The following is an 18211-nucleotide window of genomic DNA, read 5'->3' on the forward strand; positions in this document are numbered from 1 at the left end:
GCACATGTGTATGACACATTCGTAATACCATGCAAGTGTATTTAGTTTCATTCTGCTAATATTTACATTAAATATGGCTATAGTATTTTTAATTGAAAGTTCAATTTTTTAAAAATTATTATATTACTCATTCTAAATAAACAATATAATGTAACCTGCATTTTTCGAAGGCTTAAGTACATTGGAATAAATATTCAATCAGATAAATCGACACGCTATAAATAGGCTCTCTCAGTAGCATAAAAAATGTGCAGTGTTCGCTTTGATGTAATAAATGACGTGAGAACCGAATAGACATGTGTCTGATTATATACATACAAAAAGATATGTAAATATAATAATCTTAATAAGATTATTATTGTTTGGAAGTAAAATATTATTTTTCACTATTAGTTATTAATTTAATTTTTATTTCGAATCACGCATGCGCACTGGTTGGAGCTGTGTATTAGCCATGCACGGCGCGCTTATTTGTGTGGTCGGGTACGAGCTGTGGTGTGGTGGTGTTTGTCCAATGTTGTTGAAGGCGAAGAATTCAACATTATATTATAATCAGGTGAGTGATGAACTTAATTTTACTGTAATTTGTAAAATTTAATAAAGCACCCGTTTAAATAATAAAACTGGTGTTAATGTTGCCGTATACACATGCATCCTGTTCTTCTCAAGCAGTATTTATTAGTTGACATTTTATGTTTTTGGAGGGGACATTGAAGCTATAGATATACATTGAAGGCACTGTCATGATTTGCATCTCTTTAAAGAAAGATCTGCAAGAGTCATTATCACGTAGTCCTTTTAACATGAAATAAATTATGCATACATAACCCTACATTTGAAAGGAGGTAGTGTTCCAACGGCAGAACCTCCGAGATAATTTACAATCAAATCAAGGTATGCTAGTATCATTACCAAATCCAGAATGGGAATTAGGGGTAATAGTTAAAATAGGGAAGGTTCTAGATTACTGGTCCCCCATATAGATTAGTAGCTGGGTAGGTTTCTTTCTGTACTAAGTTTATGCATTTAACTTATACAGTATTGCCGAGCGAGCGTTAGCGAGTGAAGGCGGGTTAGAACCCCGCAGGGCACGTTGTTTTCTGTCTTTATTACTGCTCAATGGGAAGGGACCAGTAATCAAGAACCTTGCCGTTAAAATAGAACCTGATCGTATGCATGTATTTTTCTTGAGCCATCTTTTAAGAAAGGTATAAAGGCATTACTCGAGCAAACGGTTCTATGAAATTTACACGCATTTATTGCATTTTCCGGTTTCTTTTTGCAGAACATACACTAAATGAGGAGCTAATGCATAAACCACGAACCAACTTGTCTAGGTGGCCACTAAAAAGCACGAATGCTATCTAACCGAATCAGGGCAGGAGCGCAGCAGGAGGCCCGAGCGGATCAAAGGGGTGCGTTCGTAGGGAGCAGGCGGGTCAGCAACAAGGGCATACGCATAAACGAGGATAGTGAAAACATACATTAAATATCTGCAATAATTTCTACCTTCAAAAGCACTTATATAATAGTAGTAATTCTTAATTTCAAAATGGCTTCACTGCTTTCCCGCGTACAAATGGTCTGCTGCGAGGAGAAATTCGTATGCTCTGAATTTTTACTTTTCTACACTTACCATGACGCTTGAAAAACTATAATACGACGCTCTTTATCACACGTATCGACGCTCTCTAATCGTATGCTTACATTATATCTATCGCAGTCGTCCATTGCTAACACGAACGGAACTTTCCCGCAGTTTATTTTCACCTTCTTCGCATTCTTGTATTCTTCCGCTTCAGTAAATAGTTACATGTAGAATACGTTCACTACCATTGAAAATGTATTTCAATATGATATCCACTGACAGAAATTACTTATATTTACACTCTGCTTCTTTTACGAAAAGTGTTTCACATCGTATTTTACCTATAAATTTTGTTTTCGGTAGAACCGCCTGCTCGAGTGAACCCATACAAGCATTTTTTGAAGACCTTACTGCAACATGCAATATTTAAAAAGGATATCTGAATATAGATCGAATTGATTCAGGATATAGCTTAAGGGCAACTCTTTACTGTAGGTCTCACATGTAACATCTCCACTGTGACTTACTTCACAAAAGATAACTCTGCGAGGCAGGGTTGGTTTAAACCAGCTGGTTTTTCAGAAAAAAAAAATGGTTTAAACAAGAAAGAAAAAAAAAAAGAAAAATGTTTAAATCGTGTGAACTTTATGGTGACGTTTCCACATATCAAACCATCCGCATTACGTTTATCTACTTTTCACCTTTTAATCGAGGGGTCCCGTGTTCAATTCTCGGTCCATCTTTCAGGTGTAAAGCAAGTAGCAATTCGAGGTGTCTCTTTAAGCGAAAGTCTTCTCCGTGATAACGTTGGTATTTCATAAGGAATTTAAGCCTAAACATACGAAATGAAACCAAGTTATATATTTCTACTTGTTTTATAAAGAAGCCAAGGCTGCTTAAACATATTGATAGAAATTGGCAAAATTTATCAACTGCCTACGTAGCTTCCAACATCAGCTTGGATTTCACTTTGTTTTAATTTTATTGAATATCTACATACCCAATTTTTAATTTAATACCTCAGTTTTAGCCTAGTGATTATGATATGTTGACCTTCAAATTTTACACACAAATACATTTAAATAACAGGATTTTCCCAATGGAGTTTCCCGATTTATATATATAATTCTGTATAATGTTTTTACTTGTGTAACTGTTTGTCTTTTAGTCCTTCTGAAATGACTCTTGACTAGGGATGGCCACAAAGTTCCGGTTCCAGAACCGGTTCTTAGGAACCGGTTTCAGACTTGGATCCGAAAGCCCCCAAAGACCCGTAAAGGAGCCACAAATTTCACCTTCAAAACACTGCAAAGAGGACCATGCGCTTGTGCTCTCCCCGCCCAAACTCTCTTGTGCCCCCAGAAAACAATTTTGGTCCACCAGTTTTTTTTTTTGTTTTTATTTTGGTCCACCAGTGTTTTTTGTTTTTATTTTGGTCCACCAGTGAGTGTTTAGCCAAATGAGTTGGCCAATTTGCCTGTTTAACCATTAAGTTTGCCAGTTACCCAGTTAATTTAGCTAAATGAGACAAGCGGCCGCCACCTGGGTGCCTGCCTGTCGCTTCCACCATTTCATCTAGCACACTGTTCACAGCCTTCCAGCAGCTCGTGTTTAGTGTAGGGATCGTCACAAAGTTTCGGTTCCAGACCTGGATCCGAAAACCCAGTTCCAGAACCGGTTACAGACCTGGATCCGAAGAACCGGTTCCGGACCTGGATCCGAAAAACCGGTTGTTGAACCGGATCTTCTAGAACCGGATCCGTTCAGACCCGAAAAACTGTTCCAACAGGAACCGGTTCTGGCCATCCCTACTCTTGACAATTATAGCTATTAACAAGCAAGCTTATGTAAAGATCAGTACAACGTATTTTTATCAAGAGTCCTTCGTGAGTGAGTCGGCAATCACATTTGTGACCAGTTAACCCCGGTTTCGTGTCCAAATGGACAATTTCTCTTGGATGTCTTTGAAGCTAGAACAGCTGGGGGATAGCCCAGTGCCTAGAATAGATAACTTGGTTTCAAATTTTATGCCCGAATGCAATCTCTTTGTCAAACCAAGGACCATGGGAGGGGGACCTCTCATATGATAATTTGTACGTGAGAGATACTGGCGACCATCATTTTTGTATTGGCGAGTGAGTCTGACTTTGAAATTTTGCGCCCTGTTGTCTGTTATGCTATTGTCATTTTCTCTCTCTCTCTCTCTCTCTCTCTCTGTAATAATGCACGAAATTTGCACTTCACAAAAAAATCAAAGCTCTGTTCAGTCATGTCTTTAACCCGTTATGTAGATTCTTACAAAAAATAAAGTAGTACGAGAAAAAGCACAATCTTATCAAAAAAGAGCTGAGTTTGAATGATTTATGAGTGTTATCTAGTTAGGATATTTTTTCCTTCACTGCTATTAAATTTTTCATAGTCACTTATGAATCTTTGTAAATAGTGAATTGAAAAAATGAAATGAAATCTTTGAGTTTTACGTCCCACGGTTATGCCGGTTAGGCTAAAGGAGACGGTGATAATGAGAGATGAGTAAAATGGTGGAATGAAGAAAGCGGGAGAAAACGGGAGTACCCCGAGAAAACCCACGAGCACGGTGTTTGTCCACCACAAAGCTCACTTGGCGGGGGCTGGGATCGAACCCGGGACCCCAAGCACCAGAGGTGAACGCTCTACCACTGAGCCACCGCGCCTCCCAAATAGTGAATTGAAACTAAATTGTCCACAATAATGTAAATGGATTGTGAGTGCTAGATTTGACTTTAAAACTTGTTTTGAGAACACACAAAATTTAAATTTGAGCATATTACAAATGTGATTTGACGCGAAATAACTGTGTAGTAATATGTAAGAAAGATATGGTAAAAATTGAAGTGTTTTCTTTCATAATACTTTCATTTTCTTAAATGTGGGAAACTAGGTCGTATCTACATACTATAATTTTTCCGCTATTTTTGGAAACTAATAGGAAGTTTTTAATTATGTATACGACAAACGCCATGAGATATTTATTATTTGTCCACACGGGCCAGTTAATTTATATATATTAGTATGGCGCTAAATACGTTGTACAACTGTTAGGTGTTACACTACCGAAAACGTGAGAAAATTAACTTTAAGGATCCATGGCTCCAGTACTATGGGACCAATCGTGGTCGGGTCAAAGCGTCACATAGGAACTAGTATGTGTCCTATCCAAATATCCACGTTTCAGAATCGTGCGGCATTTGCGCATCAATTTCTGTACAGGCAGTTGATTAGTACTTCAAATTTCCGGAGCATTTCCGAAATGCCTCTCTAAGCTTTAATGCGCAAATGCCGCACGATTCTGAAACATGGATATTTGAATAAGGCACACACTAGTTCCTAAGTGATGTTATGCAGGGCTCCCAGCTGTCCTCTTTTTCCTATTTTTTCTTATTTGTTTGGAAATGTGTGTATATTTGTCCTATATTTTAATCTTCTCCTATATTTCCTATATTTTTAGTGATTGCATTATTAAAAATACAAGCCAAAGACAGTTCCAGTGATGATTTAAGTTGCTACATATTAGCAATATGCTAAATAAGTCATAGCATTTTTTAAGGGACAAGTCACTAATCCTCACTATTACTTTTTTTTAAAAAATTTGCTCTTTACTATCCTCCTCTGTTCATTTTTTTTTCTGTTTCCTATGTGCTTATTCTTCCTCAATGAAGCTTAGCTGAGGAACCTTACCGTGCTCCAGACTCTTGTAACGCAAGCTGTGTTAGCATTTTCTTTCAGCAGTGTGTGCAGCAGTATTGTTTCGGCATTAAGGTGTGTTGGTATTCACCAACATATCCCAACGTCTTCCAATATTGCTGTACATAATATGCAAGGTCCACACGCGTCCTGGAAACCCTGGAAATAAAAGTGTTTCGTAAAAACGTCCTGAAAAGGTCACGGAAAACGTCCTGACGAGAACTTTCTGGAACTTCAAGATTTCCATTGAAAGTCAATGAAAATCCTCAATGTTGTTAGAAGCTCTGTTGTATCTTTTCTAGAGCACAAAGGTGAAAAATCCAGGAGTCTGAAATAGTTACCTATAATGAGCAACCAAGACAATATTACGTGAGTAGACATTTATAGACTTTATAACATTTCAGAAAATAAATTGTTTTCACAGAAATTAGTTATGTAGCGCTCCCTAGCAGAATGCTCCCGATTTTTGGTGACTGAATTTGATCTAACTTTGACCTAAGTTTTCCGGAGATACATAGATTATCTCCACTTTATAGGTTCAGATTCGCGTACATCCTGTATGAGATTTACCATTGTTATTTTTTTTTCCTACTAGATAGCACCATTAATACTCCTCATTGTGAATATAAACAACTAAAAGTAGTACTGATGGCACAGTCCGTCAATCTTCTATTTCAGTGTTCTAACTTATTAAATTAAAAAAAAAAAAAAAAAAAAATTCGTCGCTTTGCATGAGTAAGGTTGTGAATTTACGAAATACATATTTTTCTGAAGTCATGGCAATTGTATTAATTTGAAAGGGATGTTTGTATGATACTTTTTATATTGCTACTCTCACTATTTCATTGTAATAATAGAATATTGAGTGTCTGTTATTTATCTTATTGTGCTCTGAAATTAAACTTCACTTTCTGCTCACTTTTATATTGACTGTTCGCTTCTATATTCATGTGTAAGACAAAAACTTGACATTTACAACATTGGTGCTGAATACTAAATTGTCGTAAGAGTTGACATTTTGAAGTTATTAAATACGTTTCATCCGTATGCATGTTTTTTTCTATAAGTTAAATTGTGTAAAAAGTTTTCAACAACTAAGAATGTATGTGTATATTGACTATGTATATGTATAATTTTATCAAATTTGCAGAATTAAGACACATTCAAAAAGTCACATATTAAAGAATTATCTTCTTTAGCGATCATGGGAACTCGGATAGTACTACATTCCTCCACATGCTCTATGAAGTAAAAACAGTGGAGTTGGCAAAAAATGTAATGCATTTCCTAGGTTGGTTTCTTCAGCAAACAAACGAAAGTAACATTGAAAAAAAAAACTACCAATAACATTGATTGTTTAAAAGTAAGATGTATTAATCTATCCAAATTGGATCCTAGTTTTCATCAGATTTGCTGATTTATTTTTGCCACCACATTTCACATCATATAAAAGATATGTAACCTTGGCAGATAACTTAATCACAAGAAATAATTTATGGTGATTATTTGCTCTAACATTAACTAAATATTGAAAAATATTATTTATATGCATGAAATTTTTTCGCTGCATTAACACAGCACAATCGATACAATGTTACTTTCAGTTTCAAATGTTGGCGAGTGGTGGAAAAACTCCAAAACAACTAGCACAGAATATTCTTCGTCGTGTCGTGGTGGATGAAGTTGCTGAGCTGTATAGCCTCACAGGAAAGTCGGGAATAAATTGTGTGAGGAAGCTGTCGTTTGTGGAGACACAAACCTACAAGTTTATTGTTGGTAAGATTTTTTTGTGCATTTTTTTTTTTTAATCGTGATCGCATTGTCTTCAATGCTTGATAGTTTATAGGGTGTTTATTGGGAAAGGGCAATAATTAGGTTGTGCTCAAGCATGTCCAGAACAAGAAGTCCATATAAACTTTGTTTCAGGGATATTACTATATGAATTTGGTACATGTGGACAAGGAAATGTGTACATTGGAGTTACGTTGAAACAGTTTCATTAATTTTATGTTCCCGCTGTTATTTACCAACACTGTACACCTTTTCTTTCAACCACCCATACAGTAGCCCAAGGGTGTTAGAACAGGTGCCTAGGTGGCCATTAGACTAGCCCAAAACATCCAATCCAACGACTAGTATTTTGCGTGAAGGCACTGGGTGATAGTCGAGTGAAAACGGTTCACCGTCCATTTGGTATCACATGATGCGTAGAAAGAATACTATCCTCCAAATACGGAGGGAAAGTATTTTGCAAAAGATGAAGGTATGGTGCACTGTCAACACGAAAGTTCCATCTGGTAACTGTTCGCATGAAGCATGTTGGTTTTCCGCGGACCATTGGTGCCAATTATGAGTAGTGTTAATCTTGTAGTATCCTCCTCAGTCCTCTTTACATTAGTTACCATTCTCGTGTCTTATAGTATCACAGTACGCATTTCAACATAATTGCAGTGTACCCTTGTCACCATGCATTAAACTTCATGTAGTGATATATCTGAAACAAAGGTTTAAAACGTATATGTTTATGTAAACTTGATTGTTGTAGTCGACAAATCTGACCGCCTCTCAAATTATTGACCTTTCCTCCTGAAGCACCCTGTATATTGTTTCTTTTTGAGTAACAAATTGTTCTTTGATATAAAATATACTGTTTTGCAATAGAATGTAAGTTGAGTGTTTGTAGTAACACAGACCCCACCAAAAACAAAACAAACAGAAGAAAAGTGAGATGAGTACAGTTATGTTTAATTATTTCAATAAGTGAGGAATTTTTAATTTGATAGGTTCTTTTTCTGGCGTTAGTAGAAGCCATAAAATTCTACTATATTTACTCAATTATACCGCTGAATTGTTCCAAATTTTATTACCTTAAAACAATGATTCTCATTATAAACAATAATTTTGAAAGGCATGTGAAACATGGCCGTTGGTTCAATTCCAGATCACACAAAATATTTCCAATCCTCTCCCCACATTATTTAAACTTGTAAGACGAAAATATCATACGTCGTATATGCTTTGTAATGACTGCACTTTTTTATTTACTTAAAAAGTCACTGACAATTGCTGCAAATGATAAAAATGTCAATTAGATTGAGAGGGGAGTCATTGGTGTGGTGAGTGACTCACTGCTGGGAATGACAATTTCAGTAATCTTCAATACAGAGAGGCAGTGGGAGGGGGGGGGGGGAAATCGGAGCATAAACTTCTCTGTATGCTGTATGCGAAATAGTTTTTCTTTATCTGTTTCGTATAAAAATTGCGTGAAGTATTATACTCTCGTAAATACAGCAAATATCTCATTACCAAGGTATCATTCAGACGGAAAAGGATTGCATACCAAAATTGTTGTTAGGGTTTCTCTTTCTCACTTTTGATGTTCTTATTTTAGGATTTAAGTTTACTAATGAATGTATAATTTCATATATATCAACATAGTCATATGTACATTTTTTTCTAGCATCTGCAAAGAAATTATATCCTGAGTGTTCGGAGGAGCAAATCAGGGAAGCGATAAGTGATTGGCTGCACCACGCCAAAACAAGGAGGTCACGAAGGTACGTATCACCTCTGATGTTTGGTTTTCATGTATTCGTAAGCCTTTATTTTAATATTTACATGCAATTTTGCAGCAGTTTTCAAAATAAGAACGGTTAACAAGTGGTCTCCAAGCTTTAAATTGTCACTATAATCTACATCAGAAGTCGGCAACAGGGCGGACATTTTTGCATACTTGGGACCTAGCGGGCAAGGAGGTGCGGAACTGTGCTTTTACCTTGAAATATGTGCGAGTAGCTAACGGAGTATAAAATGTGTTTGCTCTCGTAGGTAATTTATAAGCAGAAAAAAAAACCTTTGACGCAGTCATTCTTTCAACTTTATTCTCTATAATTTATACGCACCTATTCTCAACGTGTATATTAACGCTCTCCAGCGGCGTTCTCATTTTCAAAGGGGACACTAGAACAAAACTGGGCGATTCGGGGGTGTTTGAGATTTCATGATCTTTAAGACTTTTTTCTTATTCTGCGAGAACGATTATGTATTTTACAAACTATTAGAAATTTGTAGACTTATATGACACAAACAAACTTTTTCTTTTTTTTTTAAAGGTTAATATCGACGGAAAAGAGAGGAACATTTCATTTTTTTTTCGTCTTGTACAGTGTTCAATATAAATATCGCAACTCGACTACAGTTTTAAGATTTTATCTTATGCAATACATTTGAAATCAATGTTCTGCAGGTTGCTGCATAATCAATCTAACCTTAAACTAACGCCTGATAGGCAGGTAACCAGCGAAATATTGATTTCAAATGCATAAATTAAAGTATTGTACTACTATAGAGTTGCGATATTTATGTGGAACACTGTACCACCTGATGATAAAAAGAAATTGACTCATTGATAGTAAAAGAAATGTTTCTTAAGAATCTTACTAGTATTGTTTAAATTCAAAATGTACATTATATTAGTTGAAAAAAAGAAGAAACCTTTACGTCAGGATTGCAACGCTGAGTTAGGAAGGAGGATAATCCGATGTCCCGTCATTGCACTATTCGATTTACAGGCACGCAGACAGAGAATATGGATTTTGCCGATCGCTTATCTAGGATATAGGATCTTTTTTTCTTACACAAATTTGCCACTGTGTTTTTGCATATTTTGGGTTAAATTTTAAGCAGTACTTAGTCTTCCAGTGTCTCAGTATCTAGTAACATGACTTGAAATATGAATATCTAAAAAAATTTATTAATAATGCCATTGTACTTGATAGCAATAAGATTTATAAATTTGTTTCACTGTGAGTCATATAAGTCAGGGGCGCACTGACAGGAAGTCCGTCGGATCTGAACCCCTATAACGTTTAATTTGTATGAAAATGAATATAATTTCAAGGGCAGGTACGTAACTTATTTGCATTTCATACTCTAAACCATCCTCGGCCGCTCGCAGAGAGGAATACAGAGTGCACTACTGTATATACTTCTGCCTATCTTGCATAACGTGGTAGAGATCAGCCAGTTATATACAATTGATAATATGGAAAAGGCAACGTTTTTATTGGTTGTTCATGCCACAAAAATAAATCTTTTTCATCTTGCTTGCTTCTCTGAATATTGTTTCTTACTTTCAACCCACTTCCCGTAGCTTAGGTAACATAAAACTTCCATTTGTGCTAGATTTTTCTTCGTTATGCGTTGCCTCACAGCTTTCGTCTTCATTTTGAACTTTTCAGAAGGCATTCGAAGTGTAGTGTTTCGATCATCCGTGAACATTCACCTCAATTTCTCTACCAAATTCACTTCTCATAGTTCTTACTGCATCCAGTCTTGAGTTTATTCTCATCCTTCACTGTCCGTACGAATGAGCACGGGGTGAACAAGCATGCTCATACATTTACTCCTGTTGTAATAACTCAGTTTTACGTGTACTTAAACCCACACTTGTCAATGTCATTCAAGGTCAGTGCATTTAGTACCATTTACTCATGAGATGTTCTACCAGTGTTTTCAACACACGTTTGCACAGGATTGCCACCTGTCGATAAAAAACCAGCCTCGTTTTCAAATTGCTAATTTAAATACTCTTACTGGAATTGATTCAATACCCTAAGAAATCTTATTTCAGAGATGCTGATGGTGGTGATTTATTGAGCTTAAATGGTAGTCTTTAGCTTTGTTTCTGGAGAAAATGGTATGGCATGTATAATTTGGATGGACCATATTTAAATTCTTAATCTCAAACTATGCTAAGAATATGACTGTGATTTAGTTTAAATAGATTGATTTAGTGTCTGCACTTACTGTATTACTTTTAAAACTTCTCTTTACAGGATGCAGAGGACTGAGGCCAAGGATTTATCGGAGAAAGTAAATTAAAAGAAAGAAAAAAAAACTACAACCATCTTGTAGATTACTTTTTATATTTAATAAGAAATAAATGTATAGATATATATATAATCAGTTGTTATCAATGTTGTAATACCTACTATTTCCATAAAATTACAGCGGAGTTGCACCAAGTTACGGTTAATAGAATATATAAACATTTTTGCACTTGGATTTTGTTTAAAATCTAGTTTCACTTGTGATTGAGTTGAGGCCACTTTGCTTTATCAAGCATATATTTTAAATCTGAAATAGCTCCATGATGGCTTTTGATGAAATCATACTATGTAAAAGCTATGTTGACAAACCAAGCACTGTATTAAAAGAAAAAAATATATATGCAAACCACAACTGTTTATAAGTTCAGAACCTAATTATTCAGACAAGTATGAGTTTTTTCTTTCTTAATATTTTCAGTATCATATATAGGGGTCGGAAGTTAAAGATAGTTTTTCCCAAGTGCCCGAAGGTAAGAGGAACACCATAATATATGTTAATTTCGGGTCATTTTAGGCCAGAAAATGCTTAGTTTTAAGTCATATTTGGCTTATTGGTCCCCATTTCCCTTTAAGTCTTAACAGCTGGTTTTGGTACTTGACCTTTTTTCAACTACAGTTTTGCTGCCCATTCTCAATTAGAAACTCTTAAACATAGTTTTCTGTAATAATCTCTGACAATAGGAACCCTTGAATGACTGGAGCAGGTATAGTAGGTATGACCAGACAGTAGATGCTTGTGAGGATTGTCCTCCAAGTAGTTCAAAATGAACAGCAGAAACAGGGCGACGAAAATGCAAATTTGCAATTTTTTTTTCTGTTCAACATATCACCAGAATTGTGTATTATTTAAATATTATACACATTAAGTGTATCATTATTGATTTTATCATATTTTAAGTATTTTTTTCCAAATTTAGGTCATTTTCTTAATATGTTTAGGCTTTTTAAAAATTTTTTTAGGTAAGGTCTTCAACTTCCAGGCCCTAATGGTACGATACCCAATATGCTGCATAGCAAAATGAAAAGTCTATAATGATATATGTGTAGGAAGAAAGAAAAATATTGTCTAAATGCTCGTGACAGTGGTTTATTAATATATACGCTACTGATAAACAAAGTTTCGTCAGAGTACCATATTATCTCGTCTTCAGGTGACGAGAATATGCTGTAGCTGCCTTTTGAGGGGGGGGATTGGAATATAGAACTTTGGGATTATTGACCTGGAACGTTAATGGTGCGGTAGAGTAGTGCACGAGTCAGTAATTTTGGGTAAGTATATAATTGCTTTTTCGTTACATGTAACTCTGTTACTTTTCAAGAAGACGTTTACAATGTTGTATTTGAACTGCGTAAGGCACCAAATATATAAACTCCTTTTTTTCGTTGTATCTCTAATATGCTTTTACATCACCTCTACACTACGAGGAAATCACCTGTGTCCTACATGAAAATCCTCTCGGTACTGCGTGTAAATCAAATGTGCGGAAGGTGTAAATCACTTGTGCAGGACGTGTGCATGGTAGGTATTGCGCATCCGAAGATGTTGAATAGAACCTGTGACGCTTATGTGCATCACATGTACAGGCGTACATTTATACAGATGATGCACATGTTGCATCCGTGCAATTGTACATGTACTACATGTAAATCACCTCTGTCCTACATGTAAATCAAATACGTGCTACGTGTAAATCAACTGTGCGGAAGGCGTAAATCACTTGTGCAGGACGTGTACACTACACATGTACTGTGCACGTGAAGATGTTGAATAGGACCTGTGACGCTTATGTGCATCACATGTACAGGCGTACATTTATACAGATGATGCACATGTTGCATCCGTGCAATTGTACATGTACTACATGTAAATCACCTCTGTCCTACATGTAAATCAAATACGTGCTACGTGTAAATCAACTGTGCGGAAGGCGTAAATCACTTGTGCAGGACGTGTGCACTGCACATGTACTGTGCACGTGAAGATGTTGAATAGGACCTGTGACGCTTATGTGCATCACATGTACAGGCGTACATTTATACAGATGATGCACATGTTGCATCCGTGCAATTGTACATGTACTACATGTAAATCACCTCTGTCCTACATGTAAATCAAATACGTGCTACGTGTAAATCAACTGTGCGGAAGGCGTAAATCACTTGTGCAGGACGTGTACAATACACATGTACTGTGCACGTGAAGATGTTGAATAGGACCTGTGACGCTTATGTGCATCACATGTACAGGCGTGCATTTATACAGATAATGCACATGTTGCATCCGTGCAATTGTGCATTTACTGCGTGTAAATCACCTGTGTTCTACATGTAAATAACCTCTGTCCTACATGTAAATCACCTTTGTATTGCGTGTAAATCACCTCTATCGTACATGTAAATCACCTATGTGCTACATGTAAATCCCCTCTTTCCTACATGTAAATCATCTGGGTACTGCGTGTAAATCACCTGTGTGCTACGTGTAAATCACCGCTGTCCTAGATGTAAATCACCTGTGCACTACATGTAAATCGAATACGTGTAACGTGTAAATCAACTGTGCGGAACGTGGAAATCATTTGTGCAGGACGTGTGCACTGCACATGTCCTGTGCACGTGAAGATGTTGAATAGGACTTGTGATGTATATGTGCATCACATGTACAGGCGTGCATTTATACAGATGATGCACATGTTGCATCCGTGCAATTGTACATGTACTATACGGATACTGTACGTGCATTGTGCTGTCTGGGTTAGTACTCTTGAATTTGACGGAAATTTGACGCAATGAAAAATTTCCCATAAATTTATTATGTGTTTCGTTACATGTAATTGGCCATAAGTAAACTAATATTGAAGTTCTAACTAAATTGTTAGTGTTTTCTAGAAGCACTACCAATGCACTAACGAATGGCACTAAGTTATAGTTAGTGCTTGAAGTGGGGGCGCTAAGTTCACTCTGGCCTCAAAAGGTATTTTAATTGTAGCACATTTACTAATGAAGCACTAACCTTAGGTGTAGATGCGCTAAGAAGCACTAACAATGCACTAACGATCGCTCTAGAAGAGATCATTAGTGATTTTGAATTTGGCGGAAATTTGATTCAATGAAAAATTTGCCTAAATTTCTTGTGAGTCTCGTGATATGTAATTGGTTATAACTACACTAATAGTGAAGCACTAACGAAATTGTTAGTGCTTTATAGAAGCACTAACGAATTGGACTATTTTTTCCGTTAGTGCTTAAAGTGTCGGTGCGAAATTCACGCTGACTTCTCCATAGGTTTTTTTACTTGTAACACCTACACTAATGAAGCACTAACGTTAGGTGTTTGTGCTCTAAGAAGCAATTACGATGCACTAACAATTGCACTAACAGAGGTAATTAGTGCTTTTGAATGAGATGGGAATTTGATACAATAAATAATTCCCCATGTGTTTCTTATGGGAGTTTTGAGACTTATAATTGGCCATTTCTACACTAATGGTGAAACACTACCGAAACGACTTGTATCTTCTAGAAGTACTAACAATGCACTAACGTATAAAACTAATTTTTTCGTTAGTGCTTGTAGTGGGGGCTAAGTTCACGATAAATTCGAAAGTTTTCTTTCCTTGTAATATTAGTGCTTCCTAGTGCACCAACACCTAGGTTTCGTGCTTCATTAGTGTAGGTGCTACAAGTAAGAAACCTTTGCGGGCCAGCGTGAACTTGGTTCCCACTTCAAGCAGTAACGAAAAATAAGTCCATTCGTTAATGTATCGTTAGCGCTTCTGCAAAACACTCATAGTTCCGTTAATGCTTAACTATTGATGTAGATATGGCCAATTATATGCCACAAAAATCCCATAAGAGATTCATGTGGAATTTTTCATTGCGTCAAATTTCCGCCAAAATCAAAAGCACTAATGACCTCTTCTACTGAAATCGTTAGTGTTTCTTAGTGCATTAACACCTAACGTTAGTTCTTCATTAATGTAGGTCCTACAAGTAAAAAAACCTTTGGAAGCTTTCATGAACTTGGCGCCCCACTTCAACCAATAACGAAAAAATTAGAGCTGTTTTCGTTAGTGCTTCACTATTAGTGTAGTTATGGCCAGTTACATCTCAGGAAACTCACATAAGAAATTTAAGGGGAGTTTTTCACTGTGTCAAATTTCTGCCAAATTAAAAAGCACTAATGATCATTTCCAGTACAATCCTTAGTGCATCGTTAGTGCTTCTTCGTGCACCAACCCCTAACGTTAGTGCTTAATTAGTGTAGGTGCTACAAGTAAAATATCTTTGGTGGTCAGCGTGAATTTGCGCCCTCTTCAAGCACTAACAAAGTAATTAGTGCATTCGTTACTGATTCCTGAAAATACTGACACTTTGTATGGAATTTGATATTTCTGAAGTTGCCCCCCACCAAAAAATTTGAATAAATTTCAAAATGTGGTAACACTAACGTTAGTGCTTATTGCGTTTAAGTGCACTAACAATGCACTAACGATTACCGTCAACCCCATGTTTCTACCTCTATTTGTATAGAATTTGATATTTCTGAAGTTGGCCCCCCCACCGAAAATCTTGAATAATCCCAAAATATGGTAGCACTTACGGTAGTGCTTAGTGTGTTTAAGTGCACTAACGATGCACTAACGATGCGCTAAGTTTAGTGAAAATCTGTCTGCATAAAGATGGGTGGGGGGCTAACTTCATATGAGGTAGGTCCCAAACCAAAATCTTCAATATCTCGTAAACGCTGGTAGCACTAACGTTAGTTCTAAATGCACTAACGTGCACTAACGATGCATTAACGATGTGCAACGTTTGGTGTGATTTGGAAGAGGTGGGGGGCCAACTTCAGGCACGTGTTTTTTTTTTTTTTTTTTTTTTTTGCGGTACATTCCGGTAAAAACGTACCACAAACGATTGACATAGTCTTATCTCGAAATTCCAAGATGGGGGGTTCTGGAAACGGCAGCCCCCTAGTTAAAACTGTCATACTTTTGTACTGGAAGTGATACATACAAAAATGTTTGCGATACATTCCGACACAAATGTTGTTAAACGATTTGCATAGGTCTCGTTTCGAAATTCCGAGGGGGCATCAAAACGGCAGCCCCGTAGCTTGAAACTCTCGTATCTTTGTACCGGAAGTGGTACAGAAAAGAGTTTAGCGAAACGTTCCTGTTCAAAAGTAGTGCAAAGAGTGGGCATAGGTTTCATTTCGAAATTACTGGGTGCGGGGCTGCCGTTACCACAGCCCCTCTTGAAAACTCATATAACTTCGTACCGGAAGTGGTACAAACGAAAATTTTTGCGGTACATTCCGGCATAAACGTAGCACACACGATTGGCATAGGTTTTGTTTCGAAATTCCAAGGTTGGAGGCTGCCGTTTCTCCAGTCCCCCCCCTTCCACTTTAAAACCCTTATAACTACGTACTGAAAGTGGTACAAACGAAAATGTTTGCGGTACATTCCGGCACAAACGTAGCACACACGATTGGCATAAGTTTTGTTTCGAAATTCCAAGGTTGGAGGCTGCCGTTTCTCCAGCCCCCCCACTTTGAAACCCTTATAACTTCGTACCGGAAGTGGTACAAACGAAAATTTTTGCGGTACATTCCGGCATAAACGTAGCACACACGATTGGCATAGGTTTTGTTTCGAAATTCCAAGGTTGGAGGCTGCCGTTTCTCCAGCCCCCCCCCCTTCCACTTTAAAACCCTTATAACTACGTACTGAAAGTGGTACAAACGAAAATGTTTGCGGTACATTCCGGCACAAACGTAGCACACACGATTGGCATAAGTTTTGTTTCGAAATTCCAAGGTTGGAGGCTGCCGTTTCTCCAGCCCCCCCACTTTGAAACCCTTATAACTTCGTACCGAAAGTGGTACAAACGAAAATTTTTGCGGTACATTCCGGCACAAACGTAGCACAAACGATTGGCATAGGTTTTGTTTTGAAATTCCTAGGTGGGGGCTGCCGTTTCCCCAGCCCCCCCACTTTAAAACCCTTATAACTTCGTACCGGAAGTGGTACAAACGAAAATTTTTGCGGTACATTCCGGCACAAACGTAGCACAAACGATTGCCATAGGTTTCGTGTGGAAATTCCAAGGTGGGGGGGCTGCCGTTTCCCCAGCCCCCCACTTTAAAACTATTATAACTTCGTACCGGAAGTGGTACAAACGAAAATTTTTGCGGTACATTCCGGCACAAACGTAGCACAAACGATTGGCATAGGTTTTTTTTCGAAACTCCAAAGTGGGGGGGCTGGCGAAATGCACCTAGGCTGTTATTGGATTTGGATACCATTGCCTACTCCGGTCCTTTTACAAGCCGGCGAGTGGCGATGTTTTAAAAAAACAATAGTTTCGTGATATTGTTATTGTGGAAAGTGGAGGTGGAGCCGGAACGCTTTTGAACTGCATTGTCTTCAGACCAAGCCTCGAAGAAAGAAATCGGATCAGGCTTTTTTTTTTTTTCAGTGCGGTAAAGCGAAAAGAAATTAGTCGCCACTATCAACGATTGTTTTATACAAACCTCAAACAATTACTATGAAGTTGCTGCCCTCGGCTCGTGTTTTATTTGTATATTAGATCGAAGAGCGAATCCGATAGCAGCAATTCAGTTATTGGAACACCAGTTACGTGTCGTTTGTCGTGGAAGACAGATGCGGTTGTGTCAGTATGAATGGTAGGAGTGATTGTAAGTTTACTGTAAAGAAAAAATATAAAAGTGGTGCTAAAAAGCGAGAACACAAACGAAGATGTGATTTACAAAAAGCTGCATCTGACCCAAAACAACGTAGGCTATTTGAATCTGTGAAGCCCCAAGAAACAAATGAGCATGACATGACTCATTTGAGTACTGCAGGATAGTGATCGGCAGTGGAAATATTCCCGGTGGGAAGGAATTTTAAAAATGGGAATATTCCCGGGTTTTTTCCCTGGCCTATAAATTCCCGAGAAGGAATTTATTTCCATTTCTTTACTTTATCTTCCAAGAACCATA

At 37.3% G+C, this 18211-nt stretch overlaps 2 protein-coding genes across 2 annotated transcripts in view; one reads left to right on the top strand and one right to left on the bottom strand.

The window, feature by feature from the left end:
* The window catches only part of kek2 (leucine-rich repeat, immunoglobulin-like domain-containing kekkon 2 protein), a 939728-nt gene that overhangs the window by 433022 nt on the left and 488495 nt on the right, over positions 1 to 18211 (bottom strand). The window lies entirely within an intron of this gene.
* LOC145686142 (uncharacterized) lies at positions 406 to 11294 on the top strand. The gene is made up of 4 exons (XM_081759131.1): positions 406 to 556; positions 6916 to 7087; positions 8772 to 8868; positions 11149 to 11294. The coding sequence occupies exons 1-4, from the start codon at positions 425 to 427 to the stop codon at positions 11192 to 11194; spliced, it is 447 nt and encodes a 148-aa protein (XP_081615257.1). The 5' UTR covers positions 406 to 424; the 3' UTR covers positions 11195 to 11294.

The sequence above is a fragment of the Thermobia domestica genome, chromosome 5, assembly GCF_964235325.1.
Source record: "Thermobia domestica chromosome 5, izTheDome1.hap1.1, whole genome shotgun sequence".
Taxonomy (NCBI): domain Eukaryota; kingdom Metazoa; phylum Arthropoda; class Insecta; order Zygentoma; family Lepismatidae; genus Thermobia; species Thermobia domestica.

Coding starts and splice junctions, on each gene's coding strand:
- LOC145686142 (XM_081759131.1), top strand. CDS start 425: ATGCGCACTGGTTGGAGCTGTGTATTAGCCATGCACGGCGCGCTTATT. Junction 557..6,915: donor CAACATTATATTATAATCAG/GTGAGTGATGAA, acceptor TGTTACTTTCAG/TTTCAAATGTTGGCGAGTGG. Junction 8,869..11,148: donor AAAACAAGGAGGTCACGAAG/GTACGTATCACC, acceptor TTCTCTTTACAG/GATGCAGAGGACTGAGGCCA.